At 37.2% G+C, this 21,378-nt stretch overlaps 1 protein-coding gene across 3 annotated transcripts in view; it reads left to right on the forward strand.

Moving 5' to 3' along the window:
• Positions 1-21,378, forward strand: part of LOC125045858 (guanine nucleotide exchange factor subunit RIC1-like) — a 34,410-nt gene that overhangs the window by 4,232 nt on the left and 8,800 nt on the right. Inside the window, exons 2-21 of one of the 3 annotated variants that reach the window (XM_047643411.1) lie at positions 1,517-1,624; positions 1,845-1,997; positions 2,174-2,351; positions 2,582-2,715; positions 5,049-5,140; positions 5,663-5,769; positions 5,895-6,052; positions 6,187-6,489; positions 8,118-8,360; positions 8,558-8,830; positions 9,462-9,558; positions 9,883-9,981; positions 14,844-15,079; positions 15,268-15,499; positions 15,896-16,002; positions 16,113-16,244; positions 16,386-16,625; positions 16,747-16,861; positions 17,504-17,640; positions 20,565-20,612. In XM_047643411.1, the coding sequence (XP_047499367.1) occupies positions 1,517-1,624; positions 1,845-1,997; positions 2,174-2,351; positions 2,582-2,715; positions 5,049-5,140; positions 5,663-5,769; positions 5,895-6,052; positions 6,187-6,489; positions 8,118-8,360; positions 8,558-8,830; positions 9,462-9,558; positions 9,883-9,981; positions 14,844-15,079; positions 15,268-15,499; positions 15,896-16,002; positions 16,113-16,244; positions 16,386-16,625; positions 16,747-16,861; positions 17,504-17,640; positions 20,565-20,612 (3,192 nt within the window). The remainder of the gene's footprint in view (positions 1-1,516; positions 1,625-1,844; positions 1,998-2,173; positions 2,352-2,581; positions 2,716-5,048; positions 5,141-5,662; positions 5,770-5,894; positions 6,053-6,186; positions 6,490-8,117; positions 8,361-8,557; positions 8,831-9,461; positions 9,559-9,882; positions 9,982-14,843; positions 15,080-15,267; positions 15,500-15,895; positions 16,003-16,112; positions 16,245-16,385; positions 16,626-16,746; positions 16,862-17,503; positions 17,641-20,564; positions 20,613-21,378) is intronic. The other 2 variants (XM_047643412.1, XM_047643413.1) reach the window with 2 other exon arrangements.

Raw genomic sequence — 21,378 nt, forward strand, 5'->3', positions numbered from 1 at the left:
AGGAAGAAGAGAGAGAGGAAGAAGAGCGAGAGGAAGAAGAGCGAGAGGAAGAAGAGAGAGAGGTAGAAAAGAGAGAGGTAGAAAAGAGAGAGGAAGAAGAGATGTAGAAGAGATAGAGGTAGAAGAGAGAGAGGTAGAAGAGAGAGAGGTAGAAGAGAGAGAGGTAGAAGAGAGAGAGGTAGAAGAGAGAGAGGTAGAAGAGAGAGAGGAAGAAGAGAGAGAGGAAGAAGAGAGAGAGGAAGAAGAGAGAGAGAGGAAGAAGAGAGAGAGGAAGAAGAGAGAGAGGAAGAAGAGAGAGAGGAAGAAGAGAGAGAAGTATAAGAGAGAGAGGAAGAAGAGAGAGAAGTATAAGAGAAAGAGGAAGAAGAGAAAGAAGAAGAAGAGAGAGAGGAAGAAGAGAGAGAGGTAGAAAAGAGAGAGGTAGAAAAGAGAGAGGTAGAAAAGAGACAGGTAGAAAAGAGACAGGAAGAAGAGAGAGAGGTAGAAGAGAGAGAGGTAGAAGAGAGAGAGGAAGAAGAGAGAGAGGAAAAAGAGAGAGAGGAAGAAGAGCGAGAGGAAGAAGAGAGAGAGGTAGAAAAGAGAGAGGTAGAAAAGAGAGAGGAAGAAGAGATGTAGAAGAGAGAGAGGTAGAAGAGAGAGAGGTAGAAGATAGAGAGGTAGAAGAGAGAGAGGTAGAAGAGAGAGAGGTAGGAGAGAGAGAGGAAGAAGAGAGAGAAGAAGAAGAGAGAGAGGAAGAAGAGAGAGAGGAAGAAGAGAGAGAGGAAGAAGAGAGAGAGGAAGAAGAGAGAGAGGAAGAAGAGAGAGAGGAAGAAGAGAGAGAGGAAGAAGAGAGAGAGGAAGAAGAGAGAGAGGAAGAAGAGAGAGAGGAAGAAGAGAGAGAGGAAGAAGAGAGAGAGGAAGAAGAGAGAGAGGAAGAAGAGAGAGAGGAAGAAGAGAGAGAGGAAGAAGAGAGAGAGGAAGAAGAGAGAGAGGAAGAAGAGAGAGAGGAAGAAGAGAGAGAGGAAGAAGAGAGAGAGGAAGAAGAGGAGGAGGAAGAGGAAGAAGAAGAGACAGAGGGAGCAGATGATGATGATGACAATGAAGACAAAGAAGAAATTAAATGATGATTTTTCATAAGAACTTATTAGATCCTAAGGATGTGCATGAAAGTAGAATTTATTCCTTGAATATTTTCCGAGCACACACACACACACACACACACACACACACACACACACACACACACACACACACACACACACACACACACACACACACACACACACACACACACACACACACCCCCCCCCTCTAGCAGTTTCTCTTCCTTATGTGTGTATTATATGTGTATGATATATCTTTATATCTGTCTACCTCTAGCAGTCTATCTATCTGACTCTCTATTGATCTATTTATTTGTATTTTTTTCTATATGGGTATTCTACTCACTGTATCTTTCTGTCTGTCTATCAATAGATATAAAATCCATCGTATCATATTAGCACGAAAAATAAGTTGTTTTCTTTTCATTTTCCAGCCATGTGTACCAGTGGTAGTACACCGTCGGTCGGATGAGTCTGTTCTCAGCCTGGGGACCAACGAATTTCTAGAATGGAGGCCTGATTCTTCTATGATTGTTGTTGCGGTGAGTAGATGGATATATGAGAAATGAAAAAAAATATAGACTGAAAATGAAGCAATTTGGTGATTATATATAGTATAGATGGATAAAATTGATAAATGACATTTTATATGGATTTTGATACTTGAAGAATATAGCATAAGGAAATTTCATTGGTTATGTTGGATGTAGTACAGTGTCAGATTATAATCTAGAAAACATATCAATGCTTTTGATATTTCAGACAAATAAAAATCGACTTATTTACTACTCTATTGTTGTTGATGAGTCACGAAGAGAAGTATATGAACAGCGAGACCCCCCTAATCCTACCCTGAAACGTGAATCTGCTGAGCTTTACTCCAGTGAATCTATACCTCCACTTGTCTTCTCAACAGTGAGTTTCATAGTGTGCTAATTTAGATATACTATCATCTTATGTTTTAAAACTGCTATAAAGTTGAGAAAGAAAGCATTGTACTTAGCCCTTGTTCTAAATTAGTTGTCAGACTATGTACATGCTTGTTTTTTTTATTTATAGTTTTACCTTTTTTCTTTTTTATTTTCTTATAGGCTTTTGAGACTGAGGTTACAGGAGGGGTAACTGGCTTGGTTTGTCTTCGAGATGAACTCATGGTTGCTACGGGCACTGGTCATATCCAGCGACTACGTTGGGATGGGTCTCTCAACTACGACTATTGCATAGATCTTCGAAGAGTTCCTTTCTGTGATGACCAACTTGTTATGAAAGGTAAGACCGGGCGAGAGTATGCTTTCCTTTGCTGTCATTACCACATCCTCTTTATTGTAGGTGAAGAAAATGAAAGATTTAAGAAAATGTAGTTATTCTAATTAGTTTAAACAAAAGTCATTCAGCAGGAAAATTCCATCTGAGTAAACTATCATTGGTTTAGAAAAGGCTTTTACTGTCTTGAAAATATGTTACTAACTCCAATGTTTTGATTCTGTTTGCATACCCAGCTGTGCCTCTGGATGCCCCTGGAGTACACGTTGTAGATCTAGAGTACTCACCACTGGTAGGAGGATTTGCCGTTGTATTAAGTGATGGCCGAGCTGCTTTTCTCACCGCGTCAACCCTCAAGTTCGACCCTAATGTAAGTACTAGATGGCTCTATACAATGGGATTTACTTATTATGTTTTCCTAGAACACATTTTATTATTGTTATTATCATAATATTTTTTTACGTATGAGCAAGTTTTTATTTGCCTCCTAGAGTCGGAAATTTCATTTGGTGTTATATGTATGCGTATATGTATGTATGTGTGTATGTATGTATTTAAGTAAGTATGAATGTGTGTTAGGTATGGTTTACATAATCTTAGTGAATAATGAACTTGTGAAGTCCTCCTAATCAAAAGTGGAAATTCATAAAATACAAATAAGGGGAATGACAGATTATGAAGTTAATGAATACCCAGAAATATGATTAAGATGCATGTTTGTACTTCAGTCTTTACAGTATTAATTCCTTTGCCATCTCTGGTATGACAGAATGATGTTATGCAAGCAACTTAGAAATGGAATATCATTGTATTGGTTATACTGTTTATTAATAGCTGTGAATAATTGTATGAAAGTTTGAATTACTGAATGGCTAAATCACTGACTTTGTCATTACCTGTTGCCTCTGTGCATGTTTTGTTGGTCTGTAGTTCTTGGTCAGTAAGAAATTCAACTAAATATTTGTTTAATAGACCACGGTAATATGTATTTAGGTGAGGGTCTAAAAATAGATCGTTCACAATTTCACTTATCTGCCAGTCCATTGATCTGCCAATCAGTTCCTTCATCCACTGATTGATTATTTTATTTCTTATATGCCAGTCTGTTGATCTGCCTCTCCTCTTTTATTCATTGATTGGTTAATTTATCTATCTTTCCTAGCATCTGCCTATCCATCTCCTCTCTTCTCGTCTCCTTCCGTCTTCTCCCATCCCTTCCAGTTTCCTCCTGTCCTGTCGCATCTTTTTTCCGTTCCTTACTTCAAACGTCTGTCTGTCACAGCATTTTCTTCATCCATTTATTTGTTTTTTTTCCTTCCGTCCTGCCCACCATCTTTTCGTCTGTCTATCCATTTTTCAAAGAGTCTATCCATTTTTCCTTCTTTCTGTTGTTGACATTCAACCATTTTTTTTTTTTTTTCTTTCGATTTCCTTTCTTTTTTTCTTCTCTCTATTTCCTCTCTTTATTTTATCTTTCATTTTCTCTTCTTTTTCTCCATCCAACTATCCATCCATCCAACTATCCATCCATCCAACCATCCATCCATCCAACTATCCATCTATCCAACTATCCAACTATCCATCCATCCATCCATCCATCCATCCATCCATCCCTCCCTCCCTCCCTCCCTCCCTCCCTCCCTCCCTCCCTCCCTCCCTCCCTCCCTCCCTCCCTCCCTCCCTCCCTCCCTCCCTCCCTCCCTCCCTCCCTCCCTCCCTCCCTCCCTCCCTCCCTCCCTCCTTCCCTCCCTCCCTCCCTCCCTCCCGGGCTTGACAGAAATGGGTGTTGGAGAGTTAATTGTTAATTGTAGCCTTTAGGATAAATGCTTGTTTGAAATGTATGGGTTAATGTCCCTTCGAGCATTGTTAATTGGTTCAGGTAAGTGTTTGTGCATTATTTGTTTTATGTGTGGTGGCTTTTGTGACTAGGATTGTGATCTTTGAACATTTTTTTTTTTTTTTTTTTTAGGTTATCTTTGATTTTTTTGTTTTATCTTGAATCTTATTTCCTTCTTTGGTTGCTATTGTTGAAAGTTATTGATGGTGTTGTAGTTGGTTGTAAAGATTGTCATGATTTTAGATGTAAGTGTAGAGTGTAGTTGGTAGTTTGTTATATTAATGAAAAAAATAATTGTGGTTGTGTGTTGGTGGTGCTGTTGGTTTTAGTTAAGGTAGATGTAGTGATATTTCTATAATTAGTATTGTTTCAAATTAAATTACATATGATTGATATGATGTACAATATTATCATTGCCATTACCGTTATTTTTATTCTTATGGTTGATTTCTTATAATGTTTATAGATTTATATATTTTTATCTGATTTTGTATGCAAGTGGCTTGTTTTTTTTTTTTTGTTTTTTTTTTTGCAGCTAGCACTTCCGACACCAAAAGTAATTTCTAATCACCCAGAAATATGATGTAGATATGTTTTACATTTGTATATTTTGATTTTATGAATTTTGATGAAGCATAAAATTGATGTTCTTCATGCATGCTTTTGCAAAATTTACATAAAGCTTTTTGTGGTCTTGGAATTTATCCTTTCCATAAGACAAATAATTTTTACATATTTTGAAAAATCTCATGTTTTTTTATTGAATTTGCCATATTACTAAAAAAAAGAAGAAAAAAAAAGTCTGTGTAAGTTTTTGAGCGTAGAGTGTAGAAGTGTGAGAGTGAGCAGAGTACACCTTTCCCTAGGCCGTGCAAGGGATCTGGGCTCGAGACCTGGAGGACGCCACCTGCGCAGCCATCAATCACAAGTACAGGTTACTGGCGTATGGTCGGGCGAAGTAAGTAGACAAATGTGTGGGGGGAGGGTTTTCTCTAGGGGTTGGGAAATGTGCCAAGATTCTTAGCACACAGGACCGTCTGTAGTGCCTTTCCCATAAATATGCTTTTGGGTGTATTTTCCCCTTTGTTGGTACTTTTGTTTCTTCTTCTAGGCTTTGAGGGTGTTGTTAAATGATTACAGATATGATTTTATATTATTTTGAATTGTAATATTTATTTATCAGGGAATGATAGTAATGAAAACAATTATGTTATTTTTCTGTTAGAGAATCCTAACAGCTATTTTTTCAAACCAAGAACACTATTATACTGTTGTTAAGAAAGTTCTCATTCTCTTTTCATTAATTTGACTGGTTGTTATCTGATTTCCTCACCTGTAAATACACCATTAACATAATCTGAATGAAGCCTTTAAAGGCCTGAGAGATTAAATGATTTGCTCAGTAGATGAGTTTGCTTAATTGCTGTATATCACTCCATTAACTATACTGTGATGACATGTTTTTGCTTGTATTTTTCAGCTCACAAGGTGTTGTATATACTGTAGATGAGGCTACTGGGGGTCTGGAAGTTTCCCATAGGCTTATATTGTCCAGTCGAGATTTTGCAGGATCACCTGGTCCTGTTGGTGAGTAAGATTTTTGAAGTTGTGATAACTGTAAAGTGTACAATTTGATGCACCTATATTTAGAAATGGAAGGGTAGAGCACAAAGTTGTATATAGGTGTTATAATATATATTCTTTATTTTCAGGGTTTATGAAATGGACTCCAGATGGCACTGTATTAGGCATGACTTGGGAAGGAGGTGGAATATCCTTGTGGAGTGTTTTTGGCTCACTGCTTACAGTGTCCTTGCGATGGGACTACACTGAAGATCCTCTCTCCAAAGCCATCACCATCACGAACATGGTAATTTGATACCTTTGAGTCTTCTCTTTTTGTCTTGGAATTTAAATGATGTACATATTTGAAGTTGCATTGTGTGTGAACTGCATAAAAGAAGGGAAATAAATGCCCTGAATATTAAGAATATTTTCTTTTAGGAATGGGGTGCAGAGGGGTATGAAGTATGGTGCATTCAAAAACTAGAAGAAGAAATTAGCAAACAGGAAACACAAGACCAGCAGTTGTATAGTGAGAAAGGTTCCAGAGATATGCCCATTGTGGAAGATCCCCTGGAAGAGATCAAGGAATGTAAGGAAATGCCTCAAGGTGCTGTAGAGACAGAGGAAATTGAGGTTGGGGCAGAAGTGACTGAGTCCTCACACTCAACAGATGTTCAGGAGAAAACATGTGTGCTACAGTTTTCCTTTATCAAGAGTGCTCTTACAGTTAATCCCTGTATGGTGAGTGATGGTTTGGAAATTCCAGCATTCTTTTCAGAGACTGTATGCAGTAATACCTATGTTAAGGAAAATAATTCATATTTTGCAACAGCAAACAGCCAGAAACTAATAAGGATTAGGATAACTTTATTGTGAATATAACATTTCTTGTTTTATTTGGTTACAGAGTATTAGAAACTTAAAGGATCCTTAGTCCTCTTAATACCAGATCTGAAAATGAAGGTGCCTTTATATAAGGGAAAATTGAAAGAGAATAATCAAAGAATATTGAATATCATATTTCTACCATTGAAACCAATCATAAATATGTGGTACAATCTCTTTACCCAATAGTGCCAGGCACATGCACTGTCCACTGTAGTTTAGTTTTATTATTATTGTTTACACATAAATGGCTTCATAAGAACTTAGACCTAGCTAATATATCCTCTTCACCCAATTCCATAATTTGTTTTGATTTTTTTTTTTTTTTTACTATTACTATTACTATTACTATTACTATTACTATTACTATTTCTATTACTATTACTATTACTATTACTATTACTATTACTATTACTATTACTATTTCTATTACTATTACTATTACTATTACTATTACTATTACTATTACTATTACTATTACTACTACTACTACTACTACTACTACTACTACTACTACTACTACTATTACTACTACTACTACTACTATTACTACTACTACTATTATAATTGTTATTATTATTGTTATTATTATTATTATTATTATTATTATTATTATTATCATTATTGTTATTATAATGATAATAATAATAATAATACTAATACTAATAGTAATAATAATAACAATGATGATGACGATAATGATCATGATCATGATAATAATAATTGTTATTATTATTAATAATAATAATAATGATAATAATAATAACAATAATGATAATAATAATATTAATATTAATAATAATAGTAATAATAATAATAATGATAACAACAACAACGACAACGACAACACAACGATAATGATATTGATAATAATAATTAAAGTAATTTATTATAATTATTATTATTGTTTTGTTTTGTTTTGTTTTGTATTATTGTAATTTTTATATTATTCATGTTTTATATTATTATCATTATTATTATTATTATTATTATTATTATTATTATTATTATTATTATTATTATTATTATTATTATTATAATTATTATAATTATTATAATTATTATTATCATCATTATTATCATTATTATCATTATTATTATTATTACTGTTGTTGTTATTATTAAATTGTAATTGTCATTATCACTGTCATCGCCACCATCGTCATCGTCATCCTCAATGTCATTGTCATCGTCATCGCCATTGGCATTGTAATCATCATCCTCACTGTCATCATTATTACAGTTACTATAAATGAAATAAAAATCTTTCTGAAAATTTAAGGAATGGGGTAAATAGAGGTGGTCAGGTAGGCATAGGAATTGACTCCATAGTGACTAGGCACTTCTAGAGCCAACTGTATGTAAATAAAGTGCATGTATATATGCACTTATTACACTCAATATGTTTGTATATATAGACTTCCAGTATCACAGTCAGTTAATACAATTTTTTTTTTTTTTTTTCTTTTTTTGTATTCTAACAGAGTCGACTGGGGCGAGTCCTACTACAGGGGAATGACCGACTCTACCTCAACACTTGTGAGGGACTGGCTGGGATGCCAGACCCTACCCAGGATTCCTTGTCTCTTTACTTTGATGATGATGAAGAAGGTGCATTTGAGGATCCCTTACAAGCTAAAGACTCACAATTTTGTGTGGCAGCTAAGAAACAGTGGATTGTTATCCCGATACCTTACAGTTACACAGCTTCCAACTGGCCAATCAGGGTAAGTTTCTACTACAACTGAGCTCTTTTTCACAGGTGTTACATCTCATCATCTGTTGACTTATGATATCATGTGATTTACATGACTTCTTGGAATGAAATTTTAAGAAATGATAGACTTAGTTGTGATGCAATTAAGAAATGAAGGTGAAAACTTTACTCGTAAGGAAATACAGGGAACATTTTTATTCTGTGCAGTACACCTGTGTGGATGAGGGTGGAGAACTTGTTGGTGTTGCTGGGCGGAATGGAGTGGCCCATTATTCCTTGCGGCTGCGACGATGGCATCTCTTTGGCAATGAGAGCCAGGAACGAGATTTTGTGGTGACTGGTGGCCTGCTCTGGTGGCGGTCAACATGGCTAGTACTTGGGGCCTACAACATACCAGCCAACATGGATGAACTTAGGCTTTATCCCCGGGACCATAAGCTGGATAATCTTTATGTCACTACGGTGCCCCAACCTGCTCAGGTATGCCTCAGAAGAGATGCTGATTTTTGGTGAACTATGATACGTATGCATAGTATATGAATAAAATTATTTCCTACTTGAATGTAATGGTTTTCTGATTGATAATGCTAAGAAAGAAGTCATTCTGGTATTTAGTGTGAAAAATATGCAGGATTTTTTATATTACGCTAGCATAGGGGATTTTGTTAACACACAGACATTGCTGGTAAGTGAAGATGAATTTATTTATTAAACAAATCTCTCTTTTTAGACTTGCAAATCTTAATTTTTCAATTTACAATTATTTTCAGTCTTTTAGTTTAAAAGTCATTCTTATAAAAAAAAAAAAAAAAAAAAAGCTCATCATACTATTTATGCAGCAGTTGTTTACAAACATAGTTAGCATTTTATATTTGTCTATATGTATGTTTGTATGAATGTTTATATGTATTTATTTATTTGTTTAGTATTCATTTATTTAGTATTTATTTATGTATTTATTTATTTATTTATTTATCTATTTATATATTTATGTATGTATTTATTTATTTTACGTATGTATATGAAATATTTAGTATTGAAAATTTACACATCTTGTGACTTGAGTTATAAAATATTTCATAGTTTCTTATAAAAGTATATTTTGTTACAGGTGCTTTTGTTAAATATATATGGGGATCAGCTGATAGTGTTAACTGCTGATTGCCATATCACAGTGTATAACCTTCAGCCTTCGGAAACAAACTCAGGTAGGCTTCTCTGGCACTATTTCCTGTTTGGCCAGGAAATGATTAATGCATTATTTTTTTTTTCAATTGGTATGAACAGTTTCAGAAAGGAGTATTGATGTACTTCTTTGTCACCTAGAGGTCCTTGATAAGCGGTCTTTATCTTCTTTGCACAGCTTATTTTGGGAACACATAATAGATGCAAAGTGAAAGTTTTGAGATATTTCTGTATAAGGAGCAATTGCATATTGATAAACTCTTTTATCTTTGGTATATGGTAACTATCATATTGTCTGTGTTAAGTGATGTTTTAGCTGTAACAATCCATTTTTCTTATTGTGGAAGGCCAAAATAGGGTAAGTAAGCGAAAATCCAGAGGGAGCAGGGTAAGCAGGAAGAAAAGCAAGCAGAAGGGAAATTCGGAGAGCCTACTGTTTCCGAGGGGTCAGTGTAGTGTGTTTGTGTGTGATGGAATGTGTCTTGAACGTTTACTATTTTATGTATATATTGTTTATAGTTTCAAAATAGACCAATTGATTTTCATCAAGGTGTACGCACATGTACTCACAAATATGCTTGGTGTTTGTTATTTCTGCTTCTGGTGATGGGGTTACAAGATGTCCATATCTGTGCTTTGGTGGCGGGAAACGTCAGTGGATGTTATGAAAAGCAATAAATGTTACTGAATAAATGTACTGAATGGCGGTGTGACTCCAGTGTGTGTGAAATTTTATTTGATGGTTTATGCGTAGTGATGAATTAAACTGCCAGTTATACAATGTATGAGTGTCATTGAACAGAAAAACATTAGTGAAAAAGATTTAGATGATGACTGTATCAAGCCTATCTGTGGTAGCCTCAATGGTTTGTGCTATAGTAAAGATGTAGGAAGTGTGGAGGCTCTGTCGTGAAGGAATATACATGATGGAGGAAGTTTAGTTCAGTGTCACTGCAGAGTGCAGAATGTGAAAGTCATAACTGCTAGACTTTGCTTAAAATAATCATCAATAAGACAATCTATTTGCCCATATAACCTGAGTTGGCGCTCCCAGATTATACTAGTAACAGGTCCCATACCAGTCTCACGGTGTAGCTGTTGGTTGGACACAAGCTCCTGCCAACTGTACCCCATGACTTGTTACAAAAAGCATCAAGATAAGACTCCAAGGTACTAGATAGTGTTTTGCTTCCATAGAGCAAAACTGGCAGTATCAAGGCCTTGAAGACACGTAGCTTGGTCCTTCTGCATAGGTACCAACATCTCCTAATGCTGATTAAGTTCATGACTCCTGCTGTCAGACCAATCTGTCTACTGACTTCTTGGTCTGACAGCCCAGAGATATAGACTACACTACCAAGGTATGTAAAGCTCTCTGTGACTTCAATGTCCTCCTGCAAGCATGAATCGACTGAACAGGTTCCCCTAACAGGCCCCAAAGTCCTGCATCTTGGTCCAGGAGACCTCTATGCCCAAGGTCTTTGCCCCATTGCTAAATGCATCAAGAGCTACCACCAATGATCAGAGACTCAGATAGGATAGCAACATTGTTGGCAAAGTCAAACTCTGTGACCTTGATATTGCCCAGTGTTGCTCCACACTAACTTTGGATAATAGCTCTATCCATTATCCAGTTCATGCAGGTGTTGAAAAGTGTTGGTGCAAGGACACAGCCTTTGCCTCACCCCTGAAATAACAGGGAAGATGTTTGACAGGCCCCCCACCACATTTAAAACACTTTCAGTATAAGTATATAGGCTTGCTATTAGGCCAATAATCCATGTCAGAATTCCTCTACATCTTAGGATCTCCCATAGTTATTCCTGACACACCAAGTCAAGTGCCCTCTTGATGGTCACAGATCTGTTTCAGAAGAATTGGGGTGAATACCTTGCCTGGTATACTGAGCAGTGTGATGTCATGGTAGTTACTACAGTCCCATTGATCTCACCTCCCCTTCCATAGAGGGATGATCATGCCCCTCAACAGGTCAGGGGGAGTGGAACCAGACTGCCATCTAACCGACTGCAGATGGCAGTCAAGACTGTATGCAAATCCTGTCCCATAGGTTCACCCCCCAGCCTTTAGTAGTTCAGCAGGGATATCACATCTGTGGCATTCTCATCCCTCAGCTTAGAAATCCCCATCCTAACCTCAGTTAGGGTAGGAGGTTCCTGGCTGATGGGTGGGTTTTGGTATTGTGAAACCACTTGCATCCAAACTAACTGTTGGAGGGTCTACCTGGTACAGCTGCTCAAAATACTCAGCCCAACATTCACACTCCCCCCGCTAGGTCTGTCCAAGTAAAGCACCCTACAGTGGCCACTGGTGGGACGAGGAGTTTTGAAGTTGACCTGTAGGTTAGCCACAACCAGCCTATGGTCAGTGCTGCAGAGCTTAACACTCTGGTAAACCCTGCAATTTTGAAGGATCTTCCAGTGAGTGCTGACAAGAATGTGGTTGATCTTCTTGGCTACAGTATTGGTATTGCTAAGCCTGAGGGATTCGTTCTGGGTGGACGCCACCTCTGCCACCCCCACCAATGCTGCCCCATTGGCAAGTGGGGCAGGTTATGGGGCCCAACTTCAGTCTTAAATTCTTAAATTCTTGCACTTTTATGAGTGATTCTGGTCTTACCTGTTAAGTTTGGGTTCTGTGCTGCTGTTATTCTAGTATTTCTCATCTCACATTGTCTTATTCTAAACAGTTACCTATGTAACTATCATAAGACAAGATAGGTTAAGAAAATGATGAGTTTGTACATGGTCAAATAAATAGTTGCAGGAACATAGAAAACTTTTGGACAGAAAATATAAATATAAGGTAAATATAAAGCAATTAAATCTCAATGGCATGTACAGCTGTAAAATATACAATATTTTTGTTTATATGTATAAGTAGTAAAAAGGCAATGGTACCAAGATATGATGTATAATATGTAATAGTATAATGTGGAAGGGAATGAAAGAGAATAAAGGATAGGGGGTGAAATATTCCATACTATACCAGAATTATCAAATCAAACTCACAATATTCCATTCACAACAAAAATGAGGTGGCAAACATAGCTTTTTGAATGGTTATTTGAAGACCTTCCATGAGGAATGAAGGTATGGGGATAGTATGACGAGTGAGAAAGATGTCTTTTTACCATAATAATTTAGTTGCTTTTGCATTTATTTTTTTGGGAAAAAAATCTTCATCAGTTAGTGAATGTGTATGCTTGTTCCATGACACCCCAGTACAGATCTAGCTTTGTACTAAACTGTATAATCCTTTTCTTTAGTAAACGGAATGACAACAAAGAAGAAAGAAGGCAGTTATTTAAATGGAATGACAACAAAGAAAAAATAAGTCCTTATTACTTTTTAGTGTATTTGTTATCACACATTAATAAATTCTCTCCAAGTTGTTTTTCAATCCATTTTTTGATTGATTTGTAGTAGTTCACATTTGTTTTTGTTTTTTTATAATTATGTTTGCAAAAAAAAAAAAAAAAAAGTAAATAGGCATTGATATGGAAGAGGGGTATGGATTCTTGGCGGATGTAAAGTTAGATGACTATGGTTGTCAATTTGATTATCAACCGAGACTTCTTGGGTGTGGCTAAATGAGTGATTGACCCACTGTCACAAGGCAAGGCCAAGTATCACAACTAAACACAGGCTCCGCCCAGACTGTAGGTTTTATCAGTTATAACCAAACTTAATTCTCAATGAAATACTGGTAATTATTTGTACTGATATATGAGCAAGATGCTGCGTTTTCATTGGTTTCATGCCCTTTACTACTACTATTTTTTTTTTTTCTGAAATATTTATATTTGGTTATGTAACATGTATTACACCACATGTATTTCTATGATTCTTCTCAGAGTATCAAAATATGTAGATTTGTCAACTATCAAAAGCAATGTGCTTTTCTCAAAAGTTAGCAGCCTGCAGTGACCTAACAATGTACCCACTCAAATTAACTGACCCAGAAGGTCACAGCACTCCCACAACACACACACTCAAGAGGGGAGTTTTGTTTTGCATTTGATCAAATGGTCCCATTTATGTTACTGCATTGAAGTTGTTGGTAGTTACAATCTTCTAAATATAATACTCATGTTCAGAATTAATGATTCTCTAATATAGATCAGATTTCTTACATAAACAACTAGCCAATTATGCTCCTCTAATCTCTGAAAATTTGGGGGACTGGTGACTTGGTGAAAGGCATTGGTGATCCCATTTGTGGTCGTGATCCCAAGGTCGAGAAACATGGACTATGAGAATTGTTAGTTACACAAGGTAAAATTGTATGGAATAGACTAAATGATGATTTGAATATAATATTGATTTCTTAGAGTATTATCATAAGTGTTACACATTTTTTGATCCATGAAATATTTTAAGAGCCATCCCCTAATAAACAACTTATAACATAGATTGCAGTATGTGAGCATTGTGGGAATGGTGTGGGATGAATATTTACTACCTAGAAAGTGTTTCATGCACATGTAATTTTATGATATGATCATATTTAAATTGAAAGCTTATGTTGCTTCTAAATCAAAGTTATTTACAACTCAAGAGTTGATTTCTGTGCCTTTAGTTTTTGTATCACTGAAGAGTGAAGAGATGTTTGACTTTTTGGCACTAATGATTATCCTTTGCACACAGGGCTTTATTTTAACCTATTTCACCTTCATGATGTTCAGGAACAGCAGATTGTGTACATGAGAAGGCCTTTTGTGCATAAGAAGGCCTGTTTTCTTTTCCTTTTTTCTCCTTCCTGAACCTGTATTCACATGCAAGGTTAATGAATAGTAGAAATTTAAGAATTTGATCTTGGAGATGGTTAATGATTCACTTTGAATCTTTGGTTAAAATGAAACCCTTGCATGCTTTCTTGTACTTTCCGTATGCTCTTTTCATTTTTTTCAAAGTTTCCAATGTCTTGGAAGAGTATTTGCTTTTGTAAAGTTAATAGAATTGTACAGCAAACATTTTGAATCAAATAGAAATGAGACTATAATTGTATTTATTGACTTGAAAAAAGGAAGTCCTTTGTAAAATTATTAAAAGAAGGTGAAATATATCAGGTGTTAATAGATATAATTATTTGTGATTTATATTATACTATTTTATTTTTGTTATTTTATTTCATTTTCTTTAGTTTATTATATGATATTTGTGACTTATTGCTAGAATTATGGCCCCAGTACCCTTTCATCATTGATTCTCTTCCAGACTGATTTAGTTGTTAATTATACATTGTTATCACTGAGCTGTTTCTAATTTTGTTTCTCTGTACCCTCCAGGTGGTGGTAATGTTACTGTGTCTCGAGTGCAGGAGGTAGACATTTCTGGACTGACAGTGCACCCAGCGTGTGTTGTATCCATATTACTGACCAGTCTCCGCACAGAGTCTTGGAGAGTCAGCAACAACCAACATAACCCACTGCCAGCACAGAGTGTCATTATCAATATATCTGGCAAAGTACTTATGATACAACGAGATCAGCAGGCAGATGGTGCAGGCGGCAATGGCAAGTTGGTAAGTTAGGGCAGAATTATCTTTAAAGTTATGGAAAGTTTTAAAATGTATGGAATGTTATTTCATAGCAATATATTTCAAGCATTGACATATACAATTTGATGTACATTTGATGTACTTGTGTGATATTTTATTTTTATTCAGGTATGAAAATGACTATTTGTACTATTGAATCTTTCATTTTCCAGTTTCATTGTGCACAAATGACACCAATTGTCTTAGCCTCAAGCTGTGAAGCTCTGTGGTGCAGTAGCTGTGCTGTAAGTCATAAGCCACATCTTAGTCATGCATTGTGGCTGCACTGTGGTGTTCATGGCACACGAGCCTGGCTACCTCTCTTCCCCAACTCTGCTGACAAGTCTCACATTTTCTTGGCTCGCAGAATAATGCTGCCATTTACTCCGTCCATATATCCTCTAGGTAAGAGGAATCATGTGTGCATTCTTTTATATACATATTTTCAATTGTATTTTATTATATTTTTTCCATTTTGTAGATTTTATGTGAAAAAAAAAAAAAACATTAAGATTGGCAGGCTTGAATCATTATTGTAAGTGAAATGGAAACACTTAATAAACTGATAAAATTAGGAAACTTGTTTCAGGCAATATTTTTGTAGAAATGGGAATTGAATGCTTTTAATTGTGCACTTACACTGCAAGTACTAAAGGTAGCTGATATGAAAGATGGGGTATTATTCTACCTGGATGGATAACATTAAATGTAATAATCTTATTTTTAATGAAAACAGCACACAATGCACAGATTTATAAATTCCCTAGCATAATACAAAGGAACTCTACCGTATCTTTTCAGCTGTGTTGTTTGAGGAAGGTATTTTGTTGGGGGCAGAGACTGACACGTCCCTGCTGGCATGTGACGCTGCTTCTCTGCACCAGCCACTTACTATTGTAGAGCGGACTGTGAGTTTGTTTTTTGCATATATGCATATTTGTTTTCTTTTAAGATGATTTTTATTATTGATATATGAGTAGTTGTGGTATACTATGTCTAATTTACTGTTATCCTCCAGAGTCAAGTTTATCTGCATCACTTGTTGAGACAACTGCTGAGGCGTAACCTAGGGTACCATGCTTGGGAAGTAGCCAGCACATGTCGGGACTTGCCATACTTCCCACATGCACTGGAGCTTCTCCTGCATCAGGCAAGGAAAAACCTTTTATTTGTCCTTTTTGTTAATGGCTCTCTATATTTTCATGTGAAAGAAAGTAGTAAACAGTGAACAAGTGTGGGCATTGGAAATTCATATCATTTTTTTGTTTTATGAATTAAAGCCTTGTTACAGGTTCTGGAAGAAGAAGCTTCGAGCAAAGACCCACTTCCAGATTGCTTGCTACCCCGTGTAGTGGAGTTCATTAGAGAGTTCCCAGTGTACCTGCAGACAGTAGTACAATGTGCGCGAAAGACTGAGCTGGCCTTATGGCGCTACCTCTTCTCTGCAGCAGGCAGTCCTAAGCTCCTCTTTGTCAAGGCTTTGGAGGAGGCCCAGCTGGATACTGCTGCATCATACCTTATCATCCTGCAGGTAGGATAGTCAGTGTAATTATTGTTTTACTAAGACTCATACAAGGGACATAATATATAGATTCATGTGCATATATCTGGAAAAGGAAGTTAATGTTGTATTAATTCTGCTTGCACTACAGAATCTGGAGAGTGCCTCTGTGAGTCGAAGCCATGCCACACGCCTTTTAGATGCTACATTAGAAGCTGGCAAATGGGATCTTTCTAAAGACCTCATTCGATTCCTCCGTTCAATAGGTATGTAAAGTTAAGTGTGTGTGTTTTCAATCAAAATTATATCTGTATTTAATATTTGATCATTGCATTGTGGCAAAAAAAGCAGTACATGGTTGATTATGTTCTTGACTGAAATTTAGTTTTTTCTTAAAAAAATGTTTATGCTTTTAATCAAGGAGAAAACAATAAGACTTTGAAGTGTACTTGTCATTTTATATTTCATGGGTGATATCTTTAACCAAATGGCGACGGGTCACGGCTATCGCCGTCATAACAATACGCCCGATTTGAGGCGTGCGGCTGTCTGCAGCGGCGCCGCGCCAAAGCGCCCCGTGGCAATGATTCGGCTTGATGTACCGAATTCACGCACTCAGAGTCGGCGCGCTGCCGCCGTTTGCCAGAGCGTAGAGTTTTTTTTAATTTTCTATACCCGATGCCATTGGGTTAAGCTATTTTTATGTTCATTAACAATTTCTTTTTAGAGCCGATATAAAGAATTTGCCATTAATACAAAATGGATTTCTGATTCATAAAGTAGAGAAATTATAACCCTTTAGTTTTGCTGAATGATTATTCCTGAGGCTTCTGAGTTGACAGAGTAAGTGAAGTGATACATTCTGCATAATATTATTCGTTCTCTTTTCCCCTCCCTGACACGAGCAGACCCGACGGACCTGGACTCACCGAAGCCATCGATTCCATCGTGTGGGAGCACTAAGGTTGGGTTCAGCCATGCCACACCCCCCGTGTCCCCTGCATGTGCCGATGAAGACCTTTCGATGATTCTCCCCAACACTCAGGTACTAACAGTGACTCCTCCTCTGTAACTCTCTTAACCAATGAGAATGACAAGATTTCTGACATCCATGGTTGACCCCAATGTATCAAGTGTGTAGCATGAGTTAATTGTGTAGATGAATATAGAGGTGCAGACCATTACATCCTTAGATGATTATGGGTTTGTCTGCTGTTGGATAAATTGGCAGATGCAAGTTTTGTAGGTATTGAGATGTTAACCTGTTTGTCATATACATTTTAAAATAAGAAACAAATAAAGTTGATAGATAAATAGACAGAATTCATGATAAACTGATAGTTTACATACATACACATCCATACATGCTATTTTTTTGTACCCATCAACATACCTCCCAACCTACATATCTACCTACCTAGTTACCTATGTACCTACCTACCTATGTACCTACCTACCTATGTACCTACCTACCTATGTACCTACCTACCTATGTACCTACCTACCTATGTACCTACCTACCTATGTACCTACCTACCTATGTACCTACCTACCTATGTACCTACCTACCTATGTACCTACCTACCTACCTATGTACCTACCTACCTATGTACCTACCTACCTATGTACCTACCTACCTATGTACCTACCTACCTATGTACCTACCTACCTATGTACCTACCTACCTATGTACCTACCTACCTATGTACCTACCTACCTATGTACCTACCTACCTATGTACCTACCTACCTATGTACCTACCTACCTATGTACCTACCTACCTATGTACCTACCTACCTATGTACCTACCTACCTATGTACCTACCTACCTATGTACCTACCTACCTATGTACCTACCTACCTATGTACCTACCTACCTATGTACCTACCTACCTATGTACCTACCTACCTATGTACCTACCTACCTATGTACCTACCTACCTATGTACCTACCTACCTATGTACCTACCTACCTATGTACCTACCTACCTATGTACCTACCTACCTATGTACCTACCTACCTATGTACCTACCTACCTATGTACCTACCTACCTATGTACCTACCTACCTATGTACCTACCTTCCTATGTACCTAGCTACCTATGTACCTACCTACCTATGTACCTACCTACCTATGTACCTACCTACCTATGTACCTACCTACCTATGTACCTACCTACCTATGTACCTACCTACCTATGTACCTACCTACCTATGTACCTACCTACCTACCTACCTACCTACCTATGTACCTACCTACCTATGTACCTACCTACCTATGTACCTACCTACCTACCTACCTACCTACCTATGTACCTACCTACCTATGTACCTACCTACCTATGTACCTACCTACCTACCTATGTACCTACCTACCTACCTATGTACCTACCTACCTACCTATGTACCTACCTACCTACCTATGTACCTACCTACCTACCTACCTACCTACCTACCTACCTACCTGCCTACCTGCCTACCTGCCTACCTGCCTACCTGCCTACCTACCTACCTACCTACCTACCTACCTACCTACCTACCTACCTACCTACCTACCTACCTACCTACCTGCCTACCTGCCTACCTGCCTACCTGCCTACCTACCTATGTACCTACCTACCTACCTACCTACCTACCTACCTGCCTACCTGCCTACCTGCCTACCTGCCTACCTACCTACCTACCTACCTACCTACCTACCTACCTACCTACCTACCTACCTGCCTACTGCCTACCTACCTGCCTGCCTACCTGCCTACCTACCTGCCTGCCTACCAGCCTGCCTACCTGCCTGCCTACCTGCCTGCCTACCTACCTGCCTGCCTACCTGCCTGCCTACCTACCTGCCTACCTACCTGCCTGCCTACCTGCCTGCCTACCTGCCTGCCTACCTGCCTGCCTACCTGCCTGCCTACCTGCCTGCCTACCTGCCTGCCTACCTGCCTGCCTACCTGCCTGCCTACCTGCCTGCCTACCTGCCTGCCTACCTGCCTGCCTACCTGCCTGCCTACCTGCCTGCCTACCTACCTGCCTACCTACCTGCCTACCTACCTGCCTACCTACCTGCCTACCTACCTGCCTACCTACCTGCCTACCTACCTGTCTACCTACCTGTCTACCTACCTGTCTACCTACCTGTCTACCTACCTGTCTACCTACCTGTCTACCTACCTGTCTACCTACCCACCCGCCCACCCAACATACATACATACATACATACATACATACATACATACATACATACATACATACATACATACATACATACACACACACACACACACACACACACACACACACACACACACACACACACACACACACACACACACACACACACACACACACACACACACACACACACACATATATCTGCATACTTATCTGTTTACTCTTCTATTCCTATGCATTTATATATTTTTCAAATACATATAGTGTCTAACTACAGTATACACTACATCTGCATGTGACATGCATACACGAATAAAGACTTTTGCTAATATATGTTTAAACTGCATTAGAATAACTCTTCCGTTGTGTATCTTCCGTCTCTGTCAGCGTTAGGGAAAGCATGTTGCTGTGATGTTTCAAACATGTTAATTATTCCTGTCAGACCTTGCTATAAGGAACAAGTTCACTGAATACTGGGGTTTATCACACACCGTACATATACATATCTTTAATGGAGCATTATTAGTGTATTGAAGCATAAAGTTTAGATGTCATTTAACATTCCGTCTTTTTATTTTGATTTGTTTGAACCTGCTTGTCTTGAACACTGGTGCCTAGTATTTTTTATATTTTTTTTATTACTCTAGTGTAGTTCCTAGTAAACTCCTTTTTTTTTTTTAATTTATACTTTTCATTATTAGTAGTAGTAGTCATTATTTTGTTTTTACTGTTATCTGAGTCATATTGAAACTTTTCCTTTTTGAGTGACTAATTTGACCTGTACATTTGTGTATCAGATACAGATGTTGCGAAGACATTCCTCTGTTCTGATCACCGCTCCGCAGGTATTATTATTTAATTTTGTCATTTGGTGACTTTTTAGTGGCTGTGTGTTGCCATTTGACAAGTTTATGCATGTTTGGGTTTTTATAGGGAGTTGTGGTAAGTTGTTCTTGATTGACATTGCTGTGTATTGCAAAGATTATATTGATATGTCCTCTACACACAAAGATACATCTCTTACACTGCCTGTTATATAGCATATTTTTGAATGGTTTTGTCTGTTTGTTCTCCTTATTTGTTATGATCTCGGTCACATCTAAATATGTTGTAACTTTTTCTAGTGTTGCTTCCACTTTGCTACATCATTCTGTTTTGTTCAGTTTCATTGCCTGGAACTTTTGTATCACAAATGACTAATTTAAAAGTAATGCACTGCACTTGTTCTTCGTGACAGAACCAGAATACATACCTGATTACCAACTGAAAATAATATTTGTTCTTTTAATTTGTAACCAGACATTTTTTTGATACATTTTACAGGGAAATATAGTCTACAGCAATTTGTTTTGTTTTCATCTGTCATTAATTGAAATTGGTTGTATTTAATATTTCCATTAAAATTTTCTCATCATAACTTTGTGCCTGAAAGGTTGATTAAAAAAAAAAGGAAAATTATTTGGGTACAATTAAGAAATGGTTCAGTATATTGATTTTATGTAGAAGAGGTATAGTAGTGAGCTGTGTGAATATGTAATGGTTTCTAATGATTTGACTTACATTTAACCCTATGCTATCATGTATTCCATAATTTTGAAATGCTGCTGTTAT

Source organism: Penaeus chinensis, chromosome 38 (assembly GCF_019202785.1).
Source record: "Penaeus chinensis breed Huanghai No. 1 chromosome 38, ASM1920278v2, whole genome shotgun sequence".
NCBI lineage: Eukaryota > Metazoa > Arthropoda > Malacostraca > Decapoda > Penaeidae > Penaeus > Penaeus chinensis.